This window comes from Limanda limanda, chromosome 11, assembly GCF_963576545.1.
Source record: "Limanda limanda chromosome 11, fLimLim1.1, whole genome shotgun sequence".
Lineage (NCBI taxonomy): Eukaryota > Metazoa > Chordata > Actinopteri > Pleuronectiformes > Pleuronectidae > Limanda > Limanda limanda.
In genome coordinates this window covers 1,737,724-1,761,990 of record NC_083646.1, presented here as the reverse complement: position 1 = coordinate 1,761,990, position 24,267 = coordinate 1,737,724, and the positions used below count along the sequence as shown (strand labels likewise).

The following is a 24,267-nucleotide window of genomic DNA, read 5'->3' as shown; positions in this document are numbered from 1 at the left end:
AAACAATGAAATCATATCATGTTACGTATCAATCAACAGCAAATCTTCCTCTTTCTTTCCTTCCTTTTTCCTTAATCACCCGGGGACTCAAGTAATTTCTCCTGATGATAGAAATGAGATTAAAAGATTCAAACTGTTCATGGTGGATTAAGACTCTCAGAATGAATCCGGGGTCAGTTCTCCTTCCTGTTTACTTCAGTTAGAAACACGTCCGATGTCCTTACGACCACGTTTACTTCCACACAAAGAGGCAGAGAGGATTCTGATGTAATGTACGCAGGACGTGTGGCATTCATATTTAAAACCACACTCAGCCAGGGTTATGGTTAGGATGATGAAATATGAAAATGTGAGCTGTTTTATTGGAGGTGGTAATTGCATCTTAGACCATCAGTGAGGACACAAACTGCTTCCTGGTAAAGGCCTGATGTGTGTTCTGAGGAAGGGTGATGGGCGGGAGGAGGACAAACGGAGATTTGGGGTAAAATGAACAAAACGGTGATAAGTTGGTTGGATGAGTCATCATCCGGCAAATTCAGTGGAACACAACATACGTGATTTACTCTCTGTTGATTTGTCAATTTTAGTTGGATTTTTAAATGTTGTTATTTCACATCACAAGTGTTATTAGAGCAACAAGAGATTCATGCATCAGTGAATGTAAACAACACGAATACACAATGTGGAATAGAACAGCTTCTGGTCTTTAGCTTCAGGATACTTCAGCATACCTGTCACAATATTATTATTATTATTATTATTATGTGTCTCCAAAATATTACTCATCATCCTGCTGGTTTCTGTCTGAGTTCTTGTAAATCAGAAAAACAGAGATGTTGTATATTTGTTGAATTTGCTCATATGACGAAAACAATCCGTATGTAAATATCATGAACACATTCAAAATATAAAGAGTTGAGCAACAGGTCACAGCAATGAATGATATGATTTGTTGTATTGTTGGTGGATTTCATTTTAATGTAACACCCTTATACATACAGACAGGAAATGGCAATTATTCCTAAGATGTTTTAAACCATAAACTTCTTTATAGATAACTCTAAATGAAAATAAAACGCAACTACAACAAAATACATAGAACTTGAATTAATAAAATAGCTATATGTATTGTTATGAAAAATCTAAAAACAAATCTACATCTGTTCACTCTGTAAAAATAAAACTTTCATATCCAAGGCAAAGCAGTAAACAAAATTCTCAAACATCTAAAAACCTCAAATGGTCAGATTTTTATTGATCAAACGATGAATCAGTCGAACCAGGAAGAAGAATATTTGACATCAGCTCATCTGAGTTCAGATCAGTTTGTAAAGATCCAGAGTTTCCCAGAGTTCTCTGAAAGTTTTACTGACACTTTCCAGAGACTCGATGTAATAGATTAGTCGGCGAAGGGGGGGGGGGCTGATTGTTTTGATGACAGATAATTATCAGGTGTGTTCACACCCTGGTGCCTTTCTTCCTCTGTTGTCACCGGCTACTAATTACAGCCCGAGGCCTCTGGACAGCCATGTTGGAGCGAGCGGCGTCCCCACGGTGCCCACCCCCCCCCGCCCGTCCCCCCCCGCTGCTATTAGCTCCGAGCCCGCTCCACTTGGCAGCCATTATTAGCCTGGGTATTAACGTGGAGCTAACACGAGGTGAGTCGTCGCTGCCCCCAGGTGGATCATTGTTCCTGGGACCCCAAGGGGGGGGGGGGGGGGGGGGGCCCAGCGGCTCTGAGCGCTAATAATAATAATTACCCATCGGGAGGCGGCGGGTCCCCGTCGTGATGTCGTGTTTATAGTCGACGCCGTCCAGAGAGGATTTGCTTTAGGGGATTGTTGACTTTTAAAGTGAAGATAGAATCGATATCAGTGACATTTTAATACAAAGAAAATCAGTGAATGATCCAGAAGTCGATTTATCAACAGGTTGAAAACTTATCGGACAGAAAACAAACACAGTTTAGTGTTGAGTTTGTGAAACAGAAACTTTGTTCAGATTCTATTTGACTTAGTTTCTGAACAGTGGGAGGAAATGGAAACTTATTTATATTCAGTCTATGACATGGACAGATGCTGGAAGTCACACTACACTGCCCCTGCTGGTCAGGTGGGGGATAACAGAAGGATTTCAGAATCAGAATCAGAATCAGAAAGTATTTATTGCCAAGTAGGTTTACAGCTACCTGGACTTTGCTCTGGTTATTGGTGCATACAATGAACATAGAAACATAAAAACACAATAAATACACCACACATAAGAAAAACTATAAAAAAAACAATATATATTTACTACTATTTACTTCTTATTTACTCACTTTTACTAATATTTATACAAAGTAACATTTATTTAGACATAAACATATCTATATAAACATATATAAAAGATAAAAGATATAAAAAGTGAATTAAAAAGTGAAGAATGCAAAACAGTGAACAGTGTCAAATTGCATTATACAATGTTAACATTTATATATTTTGTTAAACTGTCTATACAGTAATAGTAATACTTTTCAATTACACTGAATATATGAAATGTAATCAGGTGCCGGGTGTTTGTTAAAAGTTAAGAGTTAAAATCACTTTAAGTGTTTCTGTATAAATCACACAAACAGGTTTTTAATGATATGAAAAGAGTCAAAAACAAAAACACATTCAACTCAACCGTGACCTTCCACCTTTTTTGTTTCACCTGCTTTTCTTTCCACGTTTGTTACAACTGCACACACACACACACACACACACGCACGCACGCACGCACGCACGCACGCACGCACACACACACACACACACCGCCCCTCCATCTCTCCACTGGAGGGGAATTCACGTCCCTGGGGAACCTTTTATTTTCCAGCACACACAGCAGATCCGTCCAGTGCCAATTAGCTCATTATCTACGCCAACAATTCACCAGCAGCAACAACCAACACGCTGATGATTGACTGAGTGACGAGCTCCTTTTGTTTTTAAGATAAATACAAAGACTTCTCACTGGGGAGCAACTTCTGTGGAGCTCAGCTTTAATAATGATGAGAACTAACCTGAGGTGGTGGAGGCAGAAAGTTTAGTTTGAAGGTTCTGCAGCTGGAGTTTACAGATGTTTCCTCAACACACATGTTAACACCTTTCATTCAGGTGTGTGGCCACATATCAGATGTTTGTTTCCCTATGACAGGGTTTTCAACTGGTTTTGTCCCAGGGACCATTCTGACTAGAAAGTAATCCGCGGCCGACTGATGTGCCTACACACGCGCCTGCCTACCTGTGTGTGCGTGCGTGCGTGCATGTAGATAGAAGGAAGTTTTAACATTTGGTTTTTCAAGTTGGTTTTATTTAAAAACCTCAAACAAATCTAGATATATCTACTTGAAAACCTCAAAAAAATCAAGAAAAATCTGTGTAAAAAACAACAAAAACGGTTGATTTTCAGTGCTTAAGAATTGAAAACACTTAAAATGCAGTTTATAGTTGTACTGCATCTCAGAACCATATGTACATCAATATATAACGTTCATGACTTAAATGTACAGACATGTAGCTGACATGTTGAGAGAACGTTAAAGTAACGGTGATCAATAACAATCAACATAAACTGGGGCTACAACTGAAGAGGGAAGATGACAAAGTAATGCAGAATATGTCACAAATGATAATCATACAATATCACACAAACAATTGAGGCCTACTTAAGTTTAACCTCATGATCACCAGCACCTTTATATTATTTTAGACATATTTTTCTTATTTTAGATATTTTTTTACGATATTTAAGAGTAATCTGGAAATGGGTTGAAATATCAAAGCGAATTTCGCGGACCCCCTGCAATGCCGTCACGGACCACCGGGGGGCCGCGGACCCCCGGTTGAAACCCCTGCCCTATGAGTTCAAACCTCGGTAAAGCTTAGATCTCTTATTAACATAATATACTGTTTATATGTTAATAAGATATAAGGATGATCTGTTCTCCACAACCTGATCTCTGGTGTTCAAATCGATCTGATATGAAACTTTATTCCTAGTTTGCCTGTTTTCCTTGTTTCCTAATCTCGGCCTCTGGTCCAGGCAAAGTAGCGTTTTACGACCGACTAATTGTAAAATATTTTTTTTCAGCATGTATCATTTCTATGAGGTGTCCAGAACAACATACTAAAAGTCCTAAGAATTCCTAGTTGAAGAAATATGTTTAATTCTCGTCAATGTGTGCCAATAAGGCAACAATACACCCTAATGGGGCTATTTTTTTCCTTTACTCCTGTTAAAATTAAACTTTACACAATGAAAGTTACTATGAAACGTAACATTTTTTGTATTACAAGTTTCTTTTAAAATGAATTTGAATATGCAAATGAGCTATACACTAATGGAATATGCCCAAAATACACCCAAATAGGCTTAATTTTTTCCTTTACTCCTATCAATCAATCAATTAAATTTTGTTTGTATAGCCCACATTCACAAATAACAATTTGTCTCATAGGGCTTTAACATGGTGAGACATCCTCTGTCCTTCACCCTATGCAAGAGTCAGGACAAACTACTAAAAACCCTTTTAACAGGTAAAAATATGTAGAAACCTCAGAGAGACACATGTGAGGATCCGTCTCCCAGGACGGACACAAGTGACACAGATGTCAAGTGTAGGAAAACATCATCGGGATTAAAGTTTTTTAGCAGCATCGATGAGGGGAAACATTTTTTAAGGATAACTTCAATACTATATGTAAAGCAGTCCTGCTGCAATCATACCAGCATAAAACTTTACATAGTAAAAGTATACATGAAGAGTAACTTCTTTTGTATTGCAAGTTTCTTTTGACATGAATTTGAATATGCACATGAGCTCCACACTTATTGAATATGTCCTAATTTGCAGAAACACCATTCATATGTATGACGAATACATCGGCCTAATCTTCATCCTACAAACCGGCAAACCGTCGATTATGAATCAGAAACTCTTCCAGTTTTCGTGGGTGCCTCCTGAATGATGCAGGACACGAGTTCACCGAGTGGATTCGGTAACTGACGCTGACACTGATCCTTGCAGGAGCAGCAGTGGAAGGTTCGCCACCCACTTAGTGAGGCGTCCCGGAGCAGAGGCTGCTGGGAAGGAGCGGCGCCGGTGATGGGATGTGACAGCAGATCCCTGAGCGAGGCTGAAGTGTCCACACACATCTCTGTCCCTGTCACACACACACACAGGAGCACACACACACACACACACACACACACACACACACACACACACACAGGAGCGCACAGTCATACTGCACAACCAGGCTGCTGCTACTTCTGCTCCTGTGTGTGTCTGTGTGTGTGTGTGTGTGTGTGTGTGTGTGTGTGTGTGTGTGTGTGTGTGTGTGTGTGTGTGTGTGTGTGTTTCACTAAATGCTTCATGTTATGAATTGAATGAAGTTGATCACTGTGACTCTGCAGTTGATCGGTAGAAAAGTGATTTGCAACTATTTTAATAACCGATAGTTTAAATCTTAAATTTTCTCACATGTCAATATCAGGATGAAGATGGAAAATTCAACCTTTTCGACAGTCGGTCGCCTAATAAGAGATTTTACTATTAAATATGAATGAATATAATTGACGGATGTCCTGATAATAATTGATGGTTTCAGGATTATAGTCCCCCCATGATGGATTCATATTTCCTGTTGTGAGTTTTTTGTTAATTACTCAACAGAGATTAACAGCAAATCAGTTTAATATAATATTTGACACATGGAGTCTTTCGAACCCCAGGGAGACATTTCCATCAGATTATGTTAAACCCAAATGATCCGGAACCAAACTCAGGCCCGTGGAAAACAGTTTGTCTGTCTGGTCTCATAACAGAGAAAGAAATGCATTAAATTCTCAAAATGAGAGGAACTTCTTGATTCAAAAGTTGTAAAGATCAGTTATATGAATATTCACAGATCATGAAATACTTGTTTCAGAAGTGTTACCTGCATATGTTTAAAGGGAAAGTTAAAGGTCAAAGTTTAACTGCAGCCTGATCGTTATCACCCACATTCGCTGGTCGAACACGGGACCAACGGTGTCGAGAGTGAAGGGAAAGTGTCCAATCACCTTTCACTTTACATGAATATGAAATAGACTGTGATTGGTTTGTTTTATTGCTTTAACAAGGGAAAAGGAAATGTATGTCAACATCTTCACATCTACATCATGAAATGTTGTGTGCATGATTCCCATGTCGAAGGTCAAAAGTAAACTGTGATTTATTACCAACATATTTAGTGCTTAATAGTATTTTCTGCAGATTTACAGGCTGAACTGAGTTATTGAATATATTGAACATTAAACCTGTTAAACATCAGCTTATAAGCTCTTGGTCTCATTACGTAAAAGTCGATGCTTTGACTTTAAAATTGCGGAGGCGCAAACATTTGCATTTGAATGGCGACTACTTTCACGATCATGGTTTCCGGTGGTGGAGGTCGAAGGTGATCGAATATTTGAAGCAACTTTCAAACTTAAACCTGATTTTCCAAACGTCCCAGAGTTTCCTGTCGACTCTCAATTTGCAACACAGGCCTGGAATCACTGAGAAGCCTAAAAACCACTCGTAGCAGAATATAAACTGACTGTTTGCTGGTGGAGAGCTGGTCCAGCTTCTGACCTCATGCTGTTCCTCTCTGAGCTCTCCCTCCCTCCAGCTTCCTGCCTCTCTCTCTCCTCTCAGCCAACCCTGTTTAAACAAGCCGGTAAACATGTCTGTCTTCATTCATTACTCCGCTTCTCATCATGATCAAGCCTCTGGATTTAATGAGGCAAATAGATATTTCTGCGGTGATTGTCTCGCTCTCCCACAAAGTATTAAGACTATTAAATGGACACATCTGTTTTTAATTAGGAGCTAAAGTCACCTCGACACTGCCTTCCGTGTTAATGGACTCTGATTCCATCAAGGCCCCCCCCGCCCGCCCCCCCGGCGCTGAACAAAGGGCTGAGAACAGGAGAAGTGAGGGAGGACGAGGGGCGAGCAACACTCAGCCCAGACAAAGATGATCTGCATCAACTCGAAACAGGACTCGTGTAATTTGAAATATCTCTTATGTCACATGCGTCTCACAGGAGTGATAATTATCTTCGTATTAGATTATTCCGGAGTTGTTTGTCGCAGCAGCCGGAGACACCAGAGGCCCGATGTGGAGTCAGAGACGTGGAAGATGTGGTTGAATTGTTTAAACTTTAAATTCTGAAACAGCCAAACAACGAATCCACGAATCCTTCCCTCGTGGATCAAGATTCACAGAAGACAAAAAGTCTTCGTGTGTTTCTGTTTTCTTCAAATAAATTAAAAAACGACGTGAAGCTCTAATGAGTTTCCAAGTCGTCTCTTTCAAAGAAAGGAAGGAGTTTCACTTTTGTCAACATCAACCGGGTAAAAAGTTTGCGACACGTTTGCTTATTAAAACCGAGCTGCACCGATGATCCTGAAAAGGCCGAAGTTCGTCAACGTGGAGAAACGATATCGCCCGAGACTTCGGCTTCCCTCTCGACTCCCGAAGCATTTACATATACCTCATAAGAAACATTCATTGCTAAACCTTTCTTTTTTTTTTTTTACCTTCCTTTTTAAAGAAAGTGCCATATGCTCACAGAGGGGACCCGCAGTGCATTGTGGGAGCAGGTTACTGCGTTCCCCTGGCATGGAGACGAAAAGGAAGTGGGCAGGTGTGCTGCTCCGGGAGGCCGCTCCCAGCAGAATAAGACTTGATTAGATGGAAAACTCTTCAGCAGCTTTAGAAGGGGTAGGGGGGCAGGTGGGGGGGGGGGGGGCGAGAGGAGGATGGCAGCAAGTCTCTGATCTCAACCTGCCATCTAGTGGAAATCCTGTTCACCTGCACATTCAGGTTCCATAGCTACAGATTATTTTATTTCCAAATTAATTGTGTTAACAAAACCTGAGCAGCGGGTGAGTTGTGTCTCTGCTGCAGTGGGTTTGTGTTTGTCGCATAAACTCGAGGTTGTTGTGAGTTGATTCCTTTTCTCACAGCGTCTCTCTGGAATGTGCTGAGTCATGCTCTCACCTGCAGAACAGCACAACACAAAACATTAAACATTAAAACGGGTCACGGCTTTATTTAGAAGAGGAAATGCTGAGTGGACAAAGTGCAGCTGATGTGTGCAGCTGTGCAGAAGGGTGACTCCCCCCCCCCACCCACCCACCCACCCCCCCATGCGACTGCACTGCAGCTGCATTACCCCTGTGCAACCACTAGATGGCGGCAGATGACTATTTTTTAAAATGCACATTTCCAGAGATGAGGATTGATCTGGACTGAAAGGTTGTGATCATCCTGTGATTGTTGAGCGAGGAATTGTGAAAAAGAAACATCAAAATAAAACACAATGAAGATCCGTAAAGTTCTTTTGTTCTTTTACACATTCATCATTCATACATTGCACTGACTGTTACTTTGTTTTTTTATACTGTTTTATACTGTATTATCCCGCCTATAGTGTATTCATATTTATATATATTTATATTTTTAGCCTGCTCATAGTGTATTCATCGTCCTTATATCTTACAATTCCTGTTAATACTGTTATATTCCATATATATATTTCTACTGTACAGATCCTATTTATTACATTTTCACTTTAATATGCACAATACTCTGCATTAATATGCACAATACTCTGCAATATATGCACAATACTCTGCACTTTACTGCCTTTTTTTTGCACTTCTGGTGAGACGCTATACTGCAATCGTTGCATATGTACTTGTACTATGCAATGACAATAAAGTTGAATCTAATCTAATCTAATCTAATTATATTACATTATATTATACTGCATTACATTGCAAATTGCAATTTGACACTGTTCACTGTTTTGTATGTTGCATTTCACTTTTTACTTCACTTTTTATATCTTTTATCTTTTATATATTTTTATATAGATATTTTCATGTCTAAACAAATGGTACTTTGTGTAAATATTAGAAAAAGTGAGTAAATAAGAAGTAAATAGTAAGTAAATATATATTGTTTTTTATTGTTTTTCTTGTGTGTGTTGTATTTATTGTGTTTTTTATGTTTCAATGTTCATTGTATACACCAATAACCAGAGCAAATTCCAGGTAGGTGTAAACTCATCATCATAAATTCATCATTGAGGAATATGGATTTTTGATTTACAGAACTAGAATTTAAGAAAGTTTGAAATACACAATTTGGTTGTAAACCAGCAAATACTTGGAATATTGTGTCTAATTTGATTAAAGATGATTAAGTTTACAAGAATATTTATAAAAAAAAAATGTCTTGCATAAGGTCAGTTTCTATTTAGATGGATCCTATAATATTTGTGTTTTTATTTTCATTTCAAAGGGTCATAAGTTGTACTTTGCAAACCAATAAGTTCTAGTAAATATCTGTAAACCTTCTTGGCAATAAATACCTTCTGATTCTGATTCTGATAAACGGCGTCTGAATGAGAAGCTTCAGACGAAGCAGCCGGAGGGAACTCGAGCGGTTCTGGACGACCTTGGCGAGCTCCGCCCTCAGGTGTGATGCGTCCTGACAGTTTCACTGAGGACACCCAGTTGTTTATCAGAAGTGTAAAGAGGACGTTGATCTGTGGAGACAGACGCTCGTGGACCTTCACGCCTCGGCCACAGTGTTTATGTCTGTTGTGCAAACTTCCTCTTTCTCTCCCTCCCAACAACCAGTTATTGTTCGGTAGCATTTCCTCTCTCTCTCTGCCTTTTCTCCCCCCCCCCCCCCCACCGTGAAACAATGGATCATAACTCAGACGGGAACCAGCTGCTTCAGCAATTGCATTAATATCTGTCCCGGTGTTTATTGTTTATTGGCTCGACGACCACTCTAATCAAGTCAAGGGGAACAAGGCTATCTCTCCCTCCGTGGCGTCTCGCTCGCCCTCAATCTGCTTTTGATTGAGAATGGATGTCATTCCGCCGCCATTAGTGCCGGAGCGTACCATGTTCCTCTCAGCCGGTACACCCATGCCCCGGCCGGCGGTGGTTCTGGCGTCGGGATCTCTGCCAGCGTTCCTCTGAGCAAGCCAGGCGAGACAAACGGCCCCAGTGACCGCACAGTGAAATCAGCCGGTGTCACATCACGTACTGTTAGTGACGCCATTGTGCGAGAAGAAGGCGCCATTATGGGCCGAGGATAGCCGAGAGTTTGTTTGGGGGGAGCTGGCAAAATCCTGCCGGCGCAGTTGTGGCCCCGGTCCAAACCAGAGCCACAATGTTCAATGGCTAAAGAACAAGTGGTGATTGTGTCACAGTGAGAAAAGCTGCCGGGCCGCAGTGAGACATCGTCCACAACAACAGGTCGTTCAACACAACTTCCTTCCTGACACCTCCTGGCTGCGGCGTCGGGTTTGTTCCGAGGCAAAGTTACCGAGAGCGGAAGGTGTCGGGTTTGTTTTAGACGGATGATGCTTCAAATGCACATTTTGAATAAAGAAATAAATACGTAACTGTATGAAATGTATGGAGAAGGAGATGAGAGACGAAGAATTGAACGATAGAAGATAAAGTTTCAGTCGGCTTCACCAACACAAGCATCGTTAGCACGTTGCTTATTCATTGATGAATATGGATTTTTGATTTACAGAACTAGAATTTAAGTAAGTTTGAAATACACAATTTAGTAGACAACCAGCAAATACTTGGAATATTTCGCTATTTCGTCTAATTTGATTAAAGATGATTTAGTTTACTGCTATATAGTTTCTTTTTAGATGGATCTCCTATTATTTGTGTTTTTATTTTCATTTCAAAGAGTCATAAGTTGTACTTTGCAAACCTAGAAGCTCTAGTTAATATTTATTATATTTATTAAATTTACCTAAAATCCTTCTAACGTATGGTTATATATCTAAGTATAGAGTGTGGGGGGTACTACATACTGTAAACAGAGAGTATACTGCACAACGCATATTGTTTAACAGAAGGGAAATCAGTGAATGTATGTGTGTGTGTGTGTGTGTTTGTGTGTGTTTGTGTGTGTGTATGTGTGTGTGTGTGTGTGTGTGTGTGTGTGTGTGTGTACAGTAACTAAAACTCTTGTACTTTCAGTTTGAACTTAAAGACCAAGAAGTATTACAATCGTATGTTTTTACAGTGTGTGAAACCTGGTCAACGTCCCTTTGCCCGGGAACATAAAACACTAAAGGTTTTTAACAAGGCCACTTGCAAAACAGAGCGTCCCGATGGCGACTGGTGATATAAATGTTCCATTAACTTTCTCCTGAGATAAGAAGCCGACCTGTGTCTCGTCCTTCCAGCCGAGGGACGCCGTGTGAAATGGCGTCTGAATCATCCAGAGCCGCTGCCCGGTTCCCCTCAGCGTCTGAGAGGAACTGGGCCTGAGCCGAGTCTCCTCTGAGATCCACGAGCCTCCTCGGCCTCTCCTCTAACGGCGCTGTGGGGCTCATGACTCGGTCACCATCGTGGAAACGCTCAATCTGCGGCGAAGGCACTAAGTGCTGCTGAAGAGCAACCGCTTGCTTTCCACAAAGGAGAGAGACGGCGCCCTGGGACACGCCGTTTAGTGACGAGCAGAGCATGAAATATTCACTGAGAAAAGATACAAGGGAGAGGGAGGGGGTAAGGTAACTCTGCCACTTTGTGTGTGTGTGTGTGTGTGTGTGTGTTGTTGAAGTGCACCAGGCCGGGACGCCTCGGGGGGGGGGAGACTTTCGAGCCGACGCTGCAGAAACAAGTGCAGATGGAGACGTGAGCAGAGATTTCCAGGAAACTCGGCTGGTTTAATATATCGTGAAAGGCTCAATAACTGATGATGAGCACTGAAGCTGCAGATGTTGGTCGATACCAGAGACTTCATATCAAGATGGACGACAGGGACAGCTGGTCAAAGTGAAGCCAAATCCTGATAATCGCCCCCTGGTGGCTGGCTGCAGAGTAGGTCATAAACCCGACCTCTTCCATGCCGTGGAGATGGGTTGAGGAGTTCAGACATCCTGAGGGAGCTGGGAGGAGAACCACTGCTCCTGCTCATCGAAAGGGAACAGTTGAGTTGGCATAGATAGATATATAGATAGATAGATAGATAGATAGATAGATAGATAGATAGATAGATAGATAGATAGATAGATAGATAGATAGATAGATAGATGGATGGATGGATGGATGGATGGATGGATGGATGGATGGATGGATGGATGGATGGATGGATGGATGGATGGATGGATGGATGGATGGATGGATGGATGGATGGATGGATGGATGGATGGATGGATGGATGGATGGATGGATGGATGGATGGATGGATAGATAGATAGATAGATAGATAGATAGATAGATAGATAGATAGATAGATAGATAGATAGATAGATAGATAGATAGATAGATAGATAGATAGATAGATAGATAGATAGATAGATAGATAGATAGATAGATAGATAGATAGATAGATAGATTACTTTATTCATCCCCGAAGGGAAATTAAGTTGTCATAGCAGCCGGTATAAATACGAGTGTTTAGCCAGGAGGCCTCCATGGGGTCTTCTGCTGGAGGTTTGCAGGTCCAAGCTGAAGGTGTGACCCAACCCTTTGTTTCCCCTTTTAAGCAATGGACATATGCAGGTCATACTATTTCAGAATAATGTCTTGATGAATTGTTATGTGAAATGTATTGTGTCCGTGGATATTGTTAATCGGTAACTTGATTTTGATATATTTGGATCATGATGGCTTGGACCCGAGACATACATGGACAGTTAACCCCAGTAACCCAAGACTTGAACCTGTGATACCTAATTTCATGTTAAAAACGATGTACTGTATGACTGTATTTGACAAAAGGAAATAAAAAGAAGTTCAAAAAAAAAAAAAGAAGGTGTGACCCAGAAGGATGAACATCCAATCTAGCTTGGGAAAAGCTGGAGAGCATAGCTACAGGAAAATCTGCAACTGGAGCCTGGATAAGTGGAAGACGACAGATTGATGCATGCATGAGTCTGTAAAAGATTCAGAACCCTGGAAGAGGATAACTTTCCAGTTTTTTGGTGTAATCCAAATAAATATAAGATTCCATCCATACCTGCCTGAACCTTTCACTAGGGGTAGAGTCCTGTTCCTCTGGTTTCTATTGTTGTGTCTCACAGGTCACGGACATGTCACTTCACTCCTGGCTAGGGTTGCACAAATCCTGGGAATATTCAAAGTTGGAAACTTTCCACGGGAATTAACGGGAATATACGGGAATTAACGGGAATAAACGGGAATTAACGGGAATAACCTGGAAATGTTGTGGGTAATTTATACTAACTGTATTTACCTTGTCATATACAGACATAAATATAAACATTTTGTTGTGTCATAGGCTGATTTGAGCCCTGAGGAAACTTTGGGCACTTGACTATATGCTTCTGCATCGTTGTGTCATTCTTAACATAGGTCTTTGCACAGTATTTGCAAATGTACACAGCCTTTCCTTCTACATTGGATGAGGTGAAATGTCTCCACACATGAGAGAGTGCACGTGGCATTGTTCTGTAGAATAAGATGAGTAAAAAGTTTGTACAAACACACTAATGCAATGCAGTAGTAGTCCTGCTGTAGAGTGAAGGATGCTGGGAGTTATCTGTGCATGTGATGGAAGAATGCACAGTGGAGGGTTGAAACTCAACGTTCCATACATCTTTAAAATAGAGTTTTGAATGATGTTTTTATTGCTCAGCGTTTAATTTGCGTAGTTTTATTTTTTCCAAATTCCCAAAACTCCCGAGCTAAACTTCCCATGTAAAGCTTCCGGAAAGTTTCCGGAAATTTACCAGAAACTTTCCGCCCCTTTGCAGCCCTACTCCTGACTGATGAAGCCCAGTAAGAGGCCGTGTATCTGAGATGAGAACAGTTGCATTCTGTGGAAGGATCGCAGGACGGATCGATAACCTGAGGGAATTCACCAGGAACAGGAGAAGATGTTGAGTGCGATGCATTCACTGACCTTCTGTTCCACTCGGGCCCTGGTCTGTGGAAGGTGTCTGGAGGCTGTCACGACTTGTCAGCCGACATTTGGCTGCAGGAGAAACGGGCAGTAACACAAACTGTCCTGCCATCGCTGGAGCGTCCACAGGAAACAGACGTCTGCTTCCAAACAGAAAGCATCTTCACTCAGAGCGTCCCCTTTGTTTTACTCCCTGTCCAAACATCTCTCCCACAGCTCATCGGAGTGCCCTCGCTCGGCTGTAAACGCACACGTGATGATTTAGGTCTGGACATGACGCTCGGCACCAGAAACAACCATCCGTCCGATCCCATTCGTCTTCATGGCACCGCCGCTGCTCACTTCTGGGAAAGTGCGAGTCCTTAAATCAGCGCTGAGGCCTCGGCTGCTGCGTCTGTGATTCACTCCAGACGAGTTCACTGTTCAAACCCTCGACTCTGACTCGCTTGTTGCCCGACTCGTGGATGTAAGAGCTCAAACCTGTAGATAAGGATTGTTTGCTTTCCCTGAGAGTTTAAACCACAATTATAACCAGAGGTCGGACCAAGTCATTTTTTTGCAAGTCCCAAGTAAGTCTCAAGTCAAGTCCAAGTCCAAGTCCTGCAGTTTGAGTTTCGAGTCCTTTCGAGTCCTTCTGATCACAGAGTAATAATATATTTACACAGATCATGTATGCTTTTAAAATCTGTATTTATTTATTAAAACAAGTGCAATTGCAGAAAAAAAATTGTGCTGACATTGCACTTCCTTATTGCACTATTAACCAGTCATTTTTAACATTTAACTCATATTTTGCAAGAATATTCTTCATTTTAAACCACTCCTTTACAGAAAGAACACATTTGAAAAAACAAGTGCAACTGTAATTATTTGTACAAAAGTGCTAACATTGTATTTTGCATTTTAACTAGTTCCACAGCAGTTTCTGTCCTGTCCTGTATTTATCACATCTCATTTATCTCACCTCATATTGTCTGTGTGTGCATGTGAGACACATAACAAATACATAATGTTATAATTATTATAATTAATGTTATAACATTGTCACATTTCAAAGATATAGTTTGTTTTTAAAAAGCGAGCGACTTCAGAGACGGAACCAGCTGAACATGACAGAACAATGTGTAATGATTCAAACAGAAACCCTCAATTTAAACCCTTCTATGAATCATAAAATCCATTTGACTTCATCCCGGTGCTGTTACACATCAGCGTCAGTGTTTTAGATCGATGATGCTTCAAATGCAGATTTTGAATAAAGAAATAAATATGGTAGGAAACAGATGTAAGGATGTTTTACGTAACTGAATGAAATGTATGGAGAAGGAGATGAGAGATGAAGAGTTGAACGATAGAAGATAAAGTTTCAGTCGGCTTCACCAACACCAGCATCGTTAGCACGTTGCTAATTCATTGATGAATATGGATTTTAGATTTACAGAACTAGAATTTAAGAAAGTTTTAAATACACAATTTGGTTGTAAACCATCAAATACTTGGAAATATTTCGCTACTTGTTCTCTGTCTAATTTGATTAAAGATGATTTCGTTTATTACTATATTTATTAAAAAATGTCTTGCATAAAGTCAGTTTCTATTTAGATGGATCTTATATTATTTGTGTTTTTATTTTAATTTCAAAGGGTCATAAGTTGTACTTTGCAAATATCATTATCATTAAACCCTCCTATGAATCATAAAATCCATTTGACTTCATCCCGGTGCTGTGACACATCAGCGTCAGTGTTTTAGATCGATGATGCTTCAAATGCAGATTTTGAATAAAGAAATAAATATGGTAGGAAACAGATGTAAGGATATTTTACGCAACTGAATGAAATGTATGGAGAAGGAGATGAGAGATGAAGAGTTGAACGACAGAAGATAAAGTTTCGTGAGCACGTTGCTAATTCATGGATGAATATGGATTTTAGATTTACAGAACTAGAATTTAAGAAAGTTTAAAATACACAATTTGGTTGTAAACCATCAAATACTTGGAAATATTTCGCTACTTGTTCTCTGTCTAATTGATTAAAGATGATTTAGTTTATTACTATATTTATTAAAAAATGTCTTGCATTAAGGTCAGTTTCTATTTAGATGGATCTTATATTATTTGTGTTTTTATTTTAATTTCAAAGGGTCATAAGTTGTACTTTGCAAATATCATTATCATTAAACCCTCCTATGAATCATAAAATCCATTTGACTTCATCCCGGTGCTGTGAAACATCAGAGAAGCTCCTTTAAGAGAACATTAGAGTTTACATGTTCCTCACGCACGTTTAGGGAACTGAGTGTCGAGAGCAGCAGGAACAGTTGAGTGTGTGTGTGTGTGTGTGTGTGTGTGTGTGTGTGTGTGTGTGTGTGTGTGTGTGTGTGTGTGTGTTTGCAAAGCTTATCACTCAGTGATATAACAGGTCGGCTTTTAACCTGAGATAAGAGAGATCATAAAGGTTAACTCCCATTAAATAAAGACAGAAATCTACACTGGCTGACAGCTGATTTAAAAAATAAGTGGTTGCTGATTTCTTCTAAAGAAATAAAGTGGGTCAGTCGCGGCCATTTTATTTACTTAATTTACATATATATTATAATATTAGATCCAGGCAAACACAGTTTCCAGATCTGGATTACAGTTGAATGATGATCGCTCATTTGTTTAGTGACTACACAGCTGGCATGTCTGTGATACAGGGCCTGCATGGTGTGTGTGTGTGTGTGTCTATGTGTGTGTGTGTGTGTGTGTGTGTGTCTGTGTGTGTGTGTGTGTCTGTGTGTGTGTGTGCGTGTGTGTGTGCGTGCTGGAAGGCAGATCCATCTGAAACTAGCTTCATTTCCCCCGGTGCTCTCTGCTCCGGGGGCCGATCGATACTAATGCACGTGCTTCTCCAGCTTTGGAAGAGTCCGGAGCAACTGTCTCTGTGAAACACACGATCACGTTCTCATGTGGCTGTGCAGCAATAATATTTAGTTGTTTTTTTTTTACATTAAACATAGTTTTCAGATATTATTTGTGCCTTACCGATACTTTACAGTTACTCTAAAGACGTGTTTTCAGATCACTTCAAAGATTTTGCATCCTCGTTGATGTACAAACTAAAATCTGTGATTTCCGATGCTGATGTTGGAACTTCTCTAATTAAACGTGATGCTAACCTCTGGTAATCGTTTCATTGTGGTTCATCTGGCTGCAATGTTTTCATTCAGAGTCGCTTTGAATAAGAAAAACACAAGAGTGAGTATCAGGGCTTTCCATTCGGATAAGGATGGGGGGGGGGGGGTTCTGAGGATGAAAAAAAAAAGCCTTAAAAGGCCAAACTTGGTGGCCAAATTATTATTACATGTTTTTACGACTTTTTTTCGACTTGATTGTTAGTGTTTTACTTTGAAGAAGAATTCAGAATTTGAAATGATAGAAAGAGGATCAGGAGTTTTTGGACTTTTGTTGATGATTTGGGTGATTTTATTTGTCTTATTTTGTAGCTTAAGAACAGGAAAGAGAGAGATCTTGTTTTGTTTTGTTGATCTAAGAGCTGTGTTTCCTGTTGATTTACCGATTTACCATGGCAGAACTTTTACATGAACACAAATAAATAAACACTGATAAAAGTATATGTCTCCTGAAATGTTGTGCTGACCAGTTATCAAGAACATCTGTGATTAAACCCAGTGACTCTCATCCTGTGAGTTTAAGCCACTTGGACAATTACTGGTTGAGAAACCAATATTCAACCAAGCAAGAGACGGAGCCCGGGGGGGGGGAAGAGAGAAGAGAAATACGTATAATATCCCTTTGACCCTCAAGTGACATTTTACACTCGAGTGATTTTCTTCTGCTTCGAGTCGGTGGAAAGGAAACCGAGTGCTTCAGTGAGGGATGTGAACCACCTGACATGGCGCCCGACCAGGAGGGAAACTGGGAGTTACCACAGCGATGACCTAAGTGGGAAGGTCAGTCCAACATGGTGCATCCTTCAAGAGGATGAGGATGATGATGATGATGATGATGGATTTCCCAGATGCAACTGTTTGCTGCAGGAAGAAGCTGCAGAGAAAGCTGCTGGACAACATCTGATCCGTCATCCGAGGACATACAGTGGAGAAAAAAACCCACAACATTATTTATTTATCTGGTTTATTAACACAACACCGCAGCCGCACAATCCATCCAACATTGTTTACTTTTCCAGACTCGACAGATAAAGAGATGAGGCTGAGACTCCTCCTCTCCACGACAGTTTCTAAACACGTTGACGGGCAAAGCACTGGACTTCAGAGGCGAAGCTGCATCATGTGACCTGACAAGAGGGTTTAAGAAGGAAGGGAACTGAGAGGAAATCAGATAAAAGAGAGGGAGACAGAATTAAGAAGTCCAACTGCTCGCTGACGAGAGAATATGAATTCCTGTACGTTAGGAAACAATGAATCTAATTTAGATTTCAAATTGTTTGTGATTAAATTAACGTCCAAGCACTCGCCCCCAAAAAATCCCTTCGACAACGTTAAGGCAGTTTAATGCCACATCACATTGTCAGGCTCAGACTTAAAGGTTTTTAAATTCGGTTGTAAAATTATCAAATTAGTAATTTTCAGTATTTTTTTCCCAGTTGAAACAGCCTCTTTTTAAATTATGACTTGCATGAATTAGTGTCTTTAAAAAGGTGAAAGAGGAGAAAGAAACTTGGTGTATTTGTGGTTTATACTCGACACCACTCTCCTCTTTATTGAATGAATAGCACGTGATAGTCGTTGAGCTGTTGGTCCAAACCTCATGGTTCAAATTATTTCAGGGCATTAAATATGATCTTAATCTCTCAATCTGGAATCTAATGTCCAGGGCTGTTAATTAAATCACTAGTTGCATTGATCTGGATCAAGTTTTCATAGGATCTTAACCTTGTTTCTTGCTTGTTATCCTTCGCTCAATAATTAGAAAACAAAGTGTTTTCTAGTTTGAATTGTTTTAATATAGACACAGTAATGAGCTGAGAAATGAAAATCACACTGGAGCCCTATGGAAGCCACATTGTGGGGTGGGGAATGGGGGGGGGGGGACATGTTAACACACGATACAACAGGTTTCATGGAGCAGTGATGAGGCACAATTCATTAAAGACGAGTACGAGTGTCACCAGGACCGGTTCCTTCTCCACCTCCTCCAAAGACCTGAGTTTAGATTCTTTACAAAGTGACTCATTCGACCTGCCGGGGGGGTGGGTGGGGGGGGCACAGTGTTTCCTCAGACCTGCACGTGGACGAGATGAAACAGCAAATCCCACGAGTGTCGGACAGGGAAACAACTTCTATACGATTAATATCACAAACTGCACATTTGAAATGAAACCACAGTCGTTTCTCTACATGAGCTCCAGTTCCTGAGCGATGTTTTCAATCCTTCTGCTCAAGAAGAGGAACCGAACCAAAACCATCACGAACAAACAAGGGAACGAGTTCTTTAAAACCTGCCAGACGGGATTTATCAATTGTTTTTTTTCAAATTACAGTGGAATCGGTTGTTTTGTACCTGGAAGAAAACATGTGACAAAAAGAACAGACGTAGAATTTCTGGCAGTTTTTATGAGTTGCAAACATCTGAGAGTAACAGTGAAAGTTTGGTAAAATCCTCCGGAGCGTAAAGTCTACGTTGTTCTTTTAGCTCTTTAGGATCATCCCCTAAAAACCAAAACACTAATATCCTAATGAAATGCTGAACTGTGATTGGATGAGCTGAGCTCCAGTCGTGGTTCCTTCTCCTGCAGCTGCTGGTTGTGGTTTCTGAGTCTTTTGCAGTTTGAATACATTCTCCTACAGTTCCTTCTGTGTCCACCAGGGTCAGATATCTACACACGCACGTCAAACTTTAGTTTCTCCACAGACATGTTTATATATCTTTTATAAAATAAATCTTATATTTCCAAGTATACAATAATAAAATGATGCACTCTGCAGAAAAAAGGTAACAGGAAACTTCATATATATATGTACACATAGTATATGATACTAATTTGGCAGACGAGAACATGGACAAGTTCATTATTGTAAACAACTCTTAACTCTCATTCTTCACGTTTTCTTTTGTTTAACTTCTTTCCGTTTTCCTTCCGGTTCCGGTCGCTCCCTCCGTTCTGTTACATTCATAGTTCCAGAAAATTGTGCTTTTAAAAAAATCTCTTTCAGCAAGCCGACGCCTCCCTTTCTTTTCTCGTCTCCTCGTGTAGCCCCGCCCCCCTCTGTCCACAGAGTAGAAGTCTCTGAGCAGTTTCACGTCTTTGTCCTTTGTCACGTGGCTGGTGGTTGACTTTGCCCCCCCCAGCTCAAACAGGAAACGAGTGACAGGGTCAGAAAGAAGAATGGAGGACTGTAGATGAATGGATGTGAGATTTCAGCGTGATTTGTGTCTGATGCTTTTTGCTGGATGCTTAAGATTTGGCTTTTACACGACTTGTGCTCATTAGGGAAACTTCAGATGTGAAGATGTTGTTTAGAAAGAAAGACACTAAGCACTTCACTTGTTTTTATGTTGAAGTTCTGTTTTAATGTTGTTTCTATCTTTTATGCTTTTATCTTTTATCCTGTATTATTTAATTGTAAGGTGACCTTGGGTGACTTGAAAGGCGCCTCCAAATAAAATGTATTATTATTATTATTATTTAACAGGGTTTCCTCTGCTATTACAGGACTTAGGAGCAGAACCTAAAACCACCGAAAACACTTTGCTGAGAGTTCTCTTCTGCTAGTTTATCAGATTTTAAAGAGTCCGTCTCTAGTAGGGGTTTCACAGTGTGGACATTCTTTTCTCTGGGTAATAAACACTGGGGCAATTACAAATCATTTTTATAAAGAACGTACTTGAGTCGGTTCAGGATCTGTGGAGCACTTACTGAGAGCTTTTAACGTTAGTTTCCACTGCCAGACTTCTCATGATGAAATAAAAGATCTCTAACCTAGTTTGTTGCCTCATCTGCTGCTCGATCACGTGTTCTCGCCTTTAAAACATCCATGACGTTTTTACCATCCTTTAAATGCAAGGTGTTATGGTTATAAAAATGAAATAGACGTGGTGTTAATCTTGCTTTTATCTTATGTGCAGCCGTGGGCCGGTTAGGTAATTGGTTTATTGCCTGAGCGTGAAACCAGTAACACAGAAACTCAGATCTACAGCGAGTCTTCTGGAGCTCATCAGTCTAAGACGTGTTTCATTAGTCCCGTTGAACCTGCAGGAGTTCCTGGAAGTTGCTGTAACGTGTTCTGCTGCAACACAGGAAATTAATTCAGTGCAAAGAAGTTTCTCAGCATTTCGCAAACGGAATTAACCACGGAGAAAATCTGTGAAACCGCCAAGAATCGCGTCCTGTCACAGACGACGAGCTCTAATAGACTTCGAGTGTGAGAAATGTTAAATGTCAAGAGAAAATCATTCTGTGAGAGCAAATCGACTCGCTACAGGGTCTCGGAGTCAGCTGATGAGTGGTCACACAACAGGAACGCACAGGGTCAGATTGCTACGGGAGGAAAGTGCAGTTCACACGAGGTCTGGTTTTCTCTTCTGGTGTTTCTCTTCTTTATCTTTCCTCGCTATCTTCTGACAATCAGCTTTTCCTACATTTAGTCGTGATAATGGTTCAAAAAGCTCCAGACGCCCCAGAGGAAAACCCTGCTTCAGTACCACGCTGCAACAGTTTAGGTTATAAATACTAAAAACCTAATTTTCCCCAAAAACTCAACCTCAGACCTTTTGAAGATCTGAAGTCGGGTTGATTTGAAGAAGTGGTGGTGGCATTTTGTTTATGATTACAAGGCAGAAGTCTGGAAGAGGTCTCAGCTGTGCTTTGGGATACAGGAATGTTCTTGATGGAATGTGGAAAAAACACTAGTGTGTGTCTGAGTGAGTGCGAGCGCATGAGTGAAGAGTGATGAAGTCGGGTTGAAGACAGAGAGAGAGAGAGGGAGGGAGGGAGCTGTGGGCGTCGAGCTCAGGAGGCGGGAACAGCGTACAGGTCTGATCGGGGGGGTCAGTGGGACTCTAGTTGTCCTCACCAGGTAGCTCCTCCTCCCCGGTGGCCTTCTCGGCGATGGCGTCCAGGCTCCGGCGGCCCCGGGACTCGGAGCCCGAGGAGCCGGCCGCTGCTCCGCCTTTACTCAGGTTACAGGTGAGCACGGCGTAGTGGATCTGCTTCAGGTTCTCCTGGACTTCACTCCTGGCGTGCTTCAGCAGGTCGGCCTGGCCCTGGGGGGACAGAACCAGGGGTCAGAGAGGTGGTGGACACACAGAGCAGGGGCAGCTCTGGGTTCATCAGGTTACATTAACGATTTCCTAATTAACCACATCACTTTATACCAGTGACAGTAAACCAGAAGGATTGATGAGGACTAGAATCTCAGTATCCAGTAGGGGTGGGAATTGGCAAAAATGTGACGATTCAATAGTATTGTGATATTTGGGCCACGATTCAATAGTATTGCGATTCTGCGATATATTGCGATACTGCAAGTATTGCGATCGATTCTGCGATATATTGCGATTCATGTCCCCCATATTATTCAAAGGCATTACAAAAAATGAGGAAAATAAGACTGCTCAACTCACTTCAAATGTCACATTTAATTCTGTGAACAACATTGTCTTCTACACATTAACTGAAGTGCACAAACTTTGTCCTTGAACATTCAGGACACAGGACCTTTGTAATTATTTTCTGAATAGGAGACCTCTCACATGAACACTGAGCTCAATCATATAAATAAGAGGAACCTAGAGCTTCAATCAAATTGAGACCTGCAAGGTCATGACCCAAAATGTTAAATTCATTTGGGAATATTGGCATTTTTGTTCAGAAAAAGCAGTTGGTCAACATGCTGAGATGTTAAAGTTCCTCTGGAACGTTACTACATCTCCTGCAGTGGAGAACATCCTTTCCGCAGACACACTAGGTATCTGTTAAACTCTGAAACTCTCCTCGTCATGCTTTGCCAGCCAGGGGCTGTTACATATATAATTGTAAATACTTTGTGCTACAGTATCGATATAATCGCGGGCGCAAAATATCGCGATACTGAACAGAATCGATATTTTCCCCCACCACTACTATTCAGTAGTAGCTCATGTCTCTTTTAAGTCTTCCAGCACTTCCAGGAACAGTCGGCCTCTGCTCTCGCTGGACCTGGATGTTAGGGGGGACGAGCCGGACCAGCTGCAAGACTGTATTATGCAAATGTCGGGCATCGTTTGAAGGAACATCACGATGAGAAGGTGTCGGCTCGACTACTGACGAGGAACTTCAGGAGAAGTGTTTCCTCTCAGGAGCTTGTTCCTGCGTCATTTGGGCTTTTTAACTTTGCAGAACTTCACTAGAGAGAAAAAGCATCAAATGTCTCCTTGCGTCTTTGCACTCTTGTCACTTCCTCGTTATGACACAACGAGCTTCCTAGCAACTGTTGCTACCTCCAGAAACAATGATTAACCAGCGACCTGCAGATGTAATCACAACAACTACTACTTTAAGTTCAGAGACACATAACATCTCCTGGAATCTGATATCAAATTGTTTTATAACTTAAACTGCTTATATCAGGCAAGACCTTTTCATGAACTGCTCACTTATAGATAGGGTTGCAAAATTCCGGGAATATTCAAACTTGGAAACTTTCCATGGGAATTAACGGGATTAACAGGAATTAACGGAAATATACGGGAATATACAGGAATTAACAGGAATTAACGTTTAACATTTTGTTTTGTCAAAGGCTGATTTGAGCCCTGAGGAAACTTTGGGCACTTGACTATATGCTTCTGCATCGTTGTGTCATTCTTAACATAGGTCTTTGCACAGTATTTGCAAATGTACACAGCCTTTCCTTCTACATTGGATGGGGTGAAATGTCTCCACACATGAGAGAGTGCACGTGGCATTGTTCTGTAGAATAAGATGAGAAGAAAGTTTGTAAAAAAACACTCATGCAATGCCAGAGATATAAATAGTTAGCCAAACAATTGGAATCGTCTGTAAACATATTTTACAATTGATGGATAAATGAATGGAAATAGTCTAGATGAACAGATGAACAATCCTCAATCAGCATGATAATATATGTTCCCAGTAATATCATGGAAACTTACCTGACTAGTCCTGCACTCTACAGCAGGCCTCAATAGCCCTGCTGTAGAGTGAAGCATGCTGGGAGTTATCTGTGCATGTGATGGAAGAATGCACAGTGGAGGGTTGAAACTCAACGTTCCATACATCTTTAAAATAGAGTTTTGAATGATGTTTTTATTGCTCAGCGT

General features: G+C 40.9%; 1 protein-coding gene across 1 annotated transcript in view; it reads right to left on the bottom strand.

The window, feature by feature from the left end:
* Window positions 1–19,906: 19,906 nt before the first annotated feature.
* LOC133014781 (inactive phospholipase C-like protein 2) overlaps window positions 19,907–24,267 on the bottom strand; it is a 33,669-nt gene continuing 29,308 nt past the window's right edge. Inside the window, exon 6 of the mRNA XM_061082047.1 lies at window positions 19,907–22,209. Coding sequence (XP_060938030.1) covers window positions 22,006–22,209 — 204 coding nt within the window. The 3' untranslated portion in view covers window positions 19,907–22,005. The remainder of the gene's footprint in view (window positions 22,210–24,267) is intronic.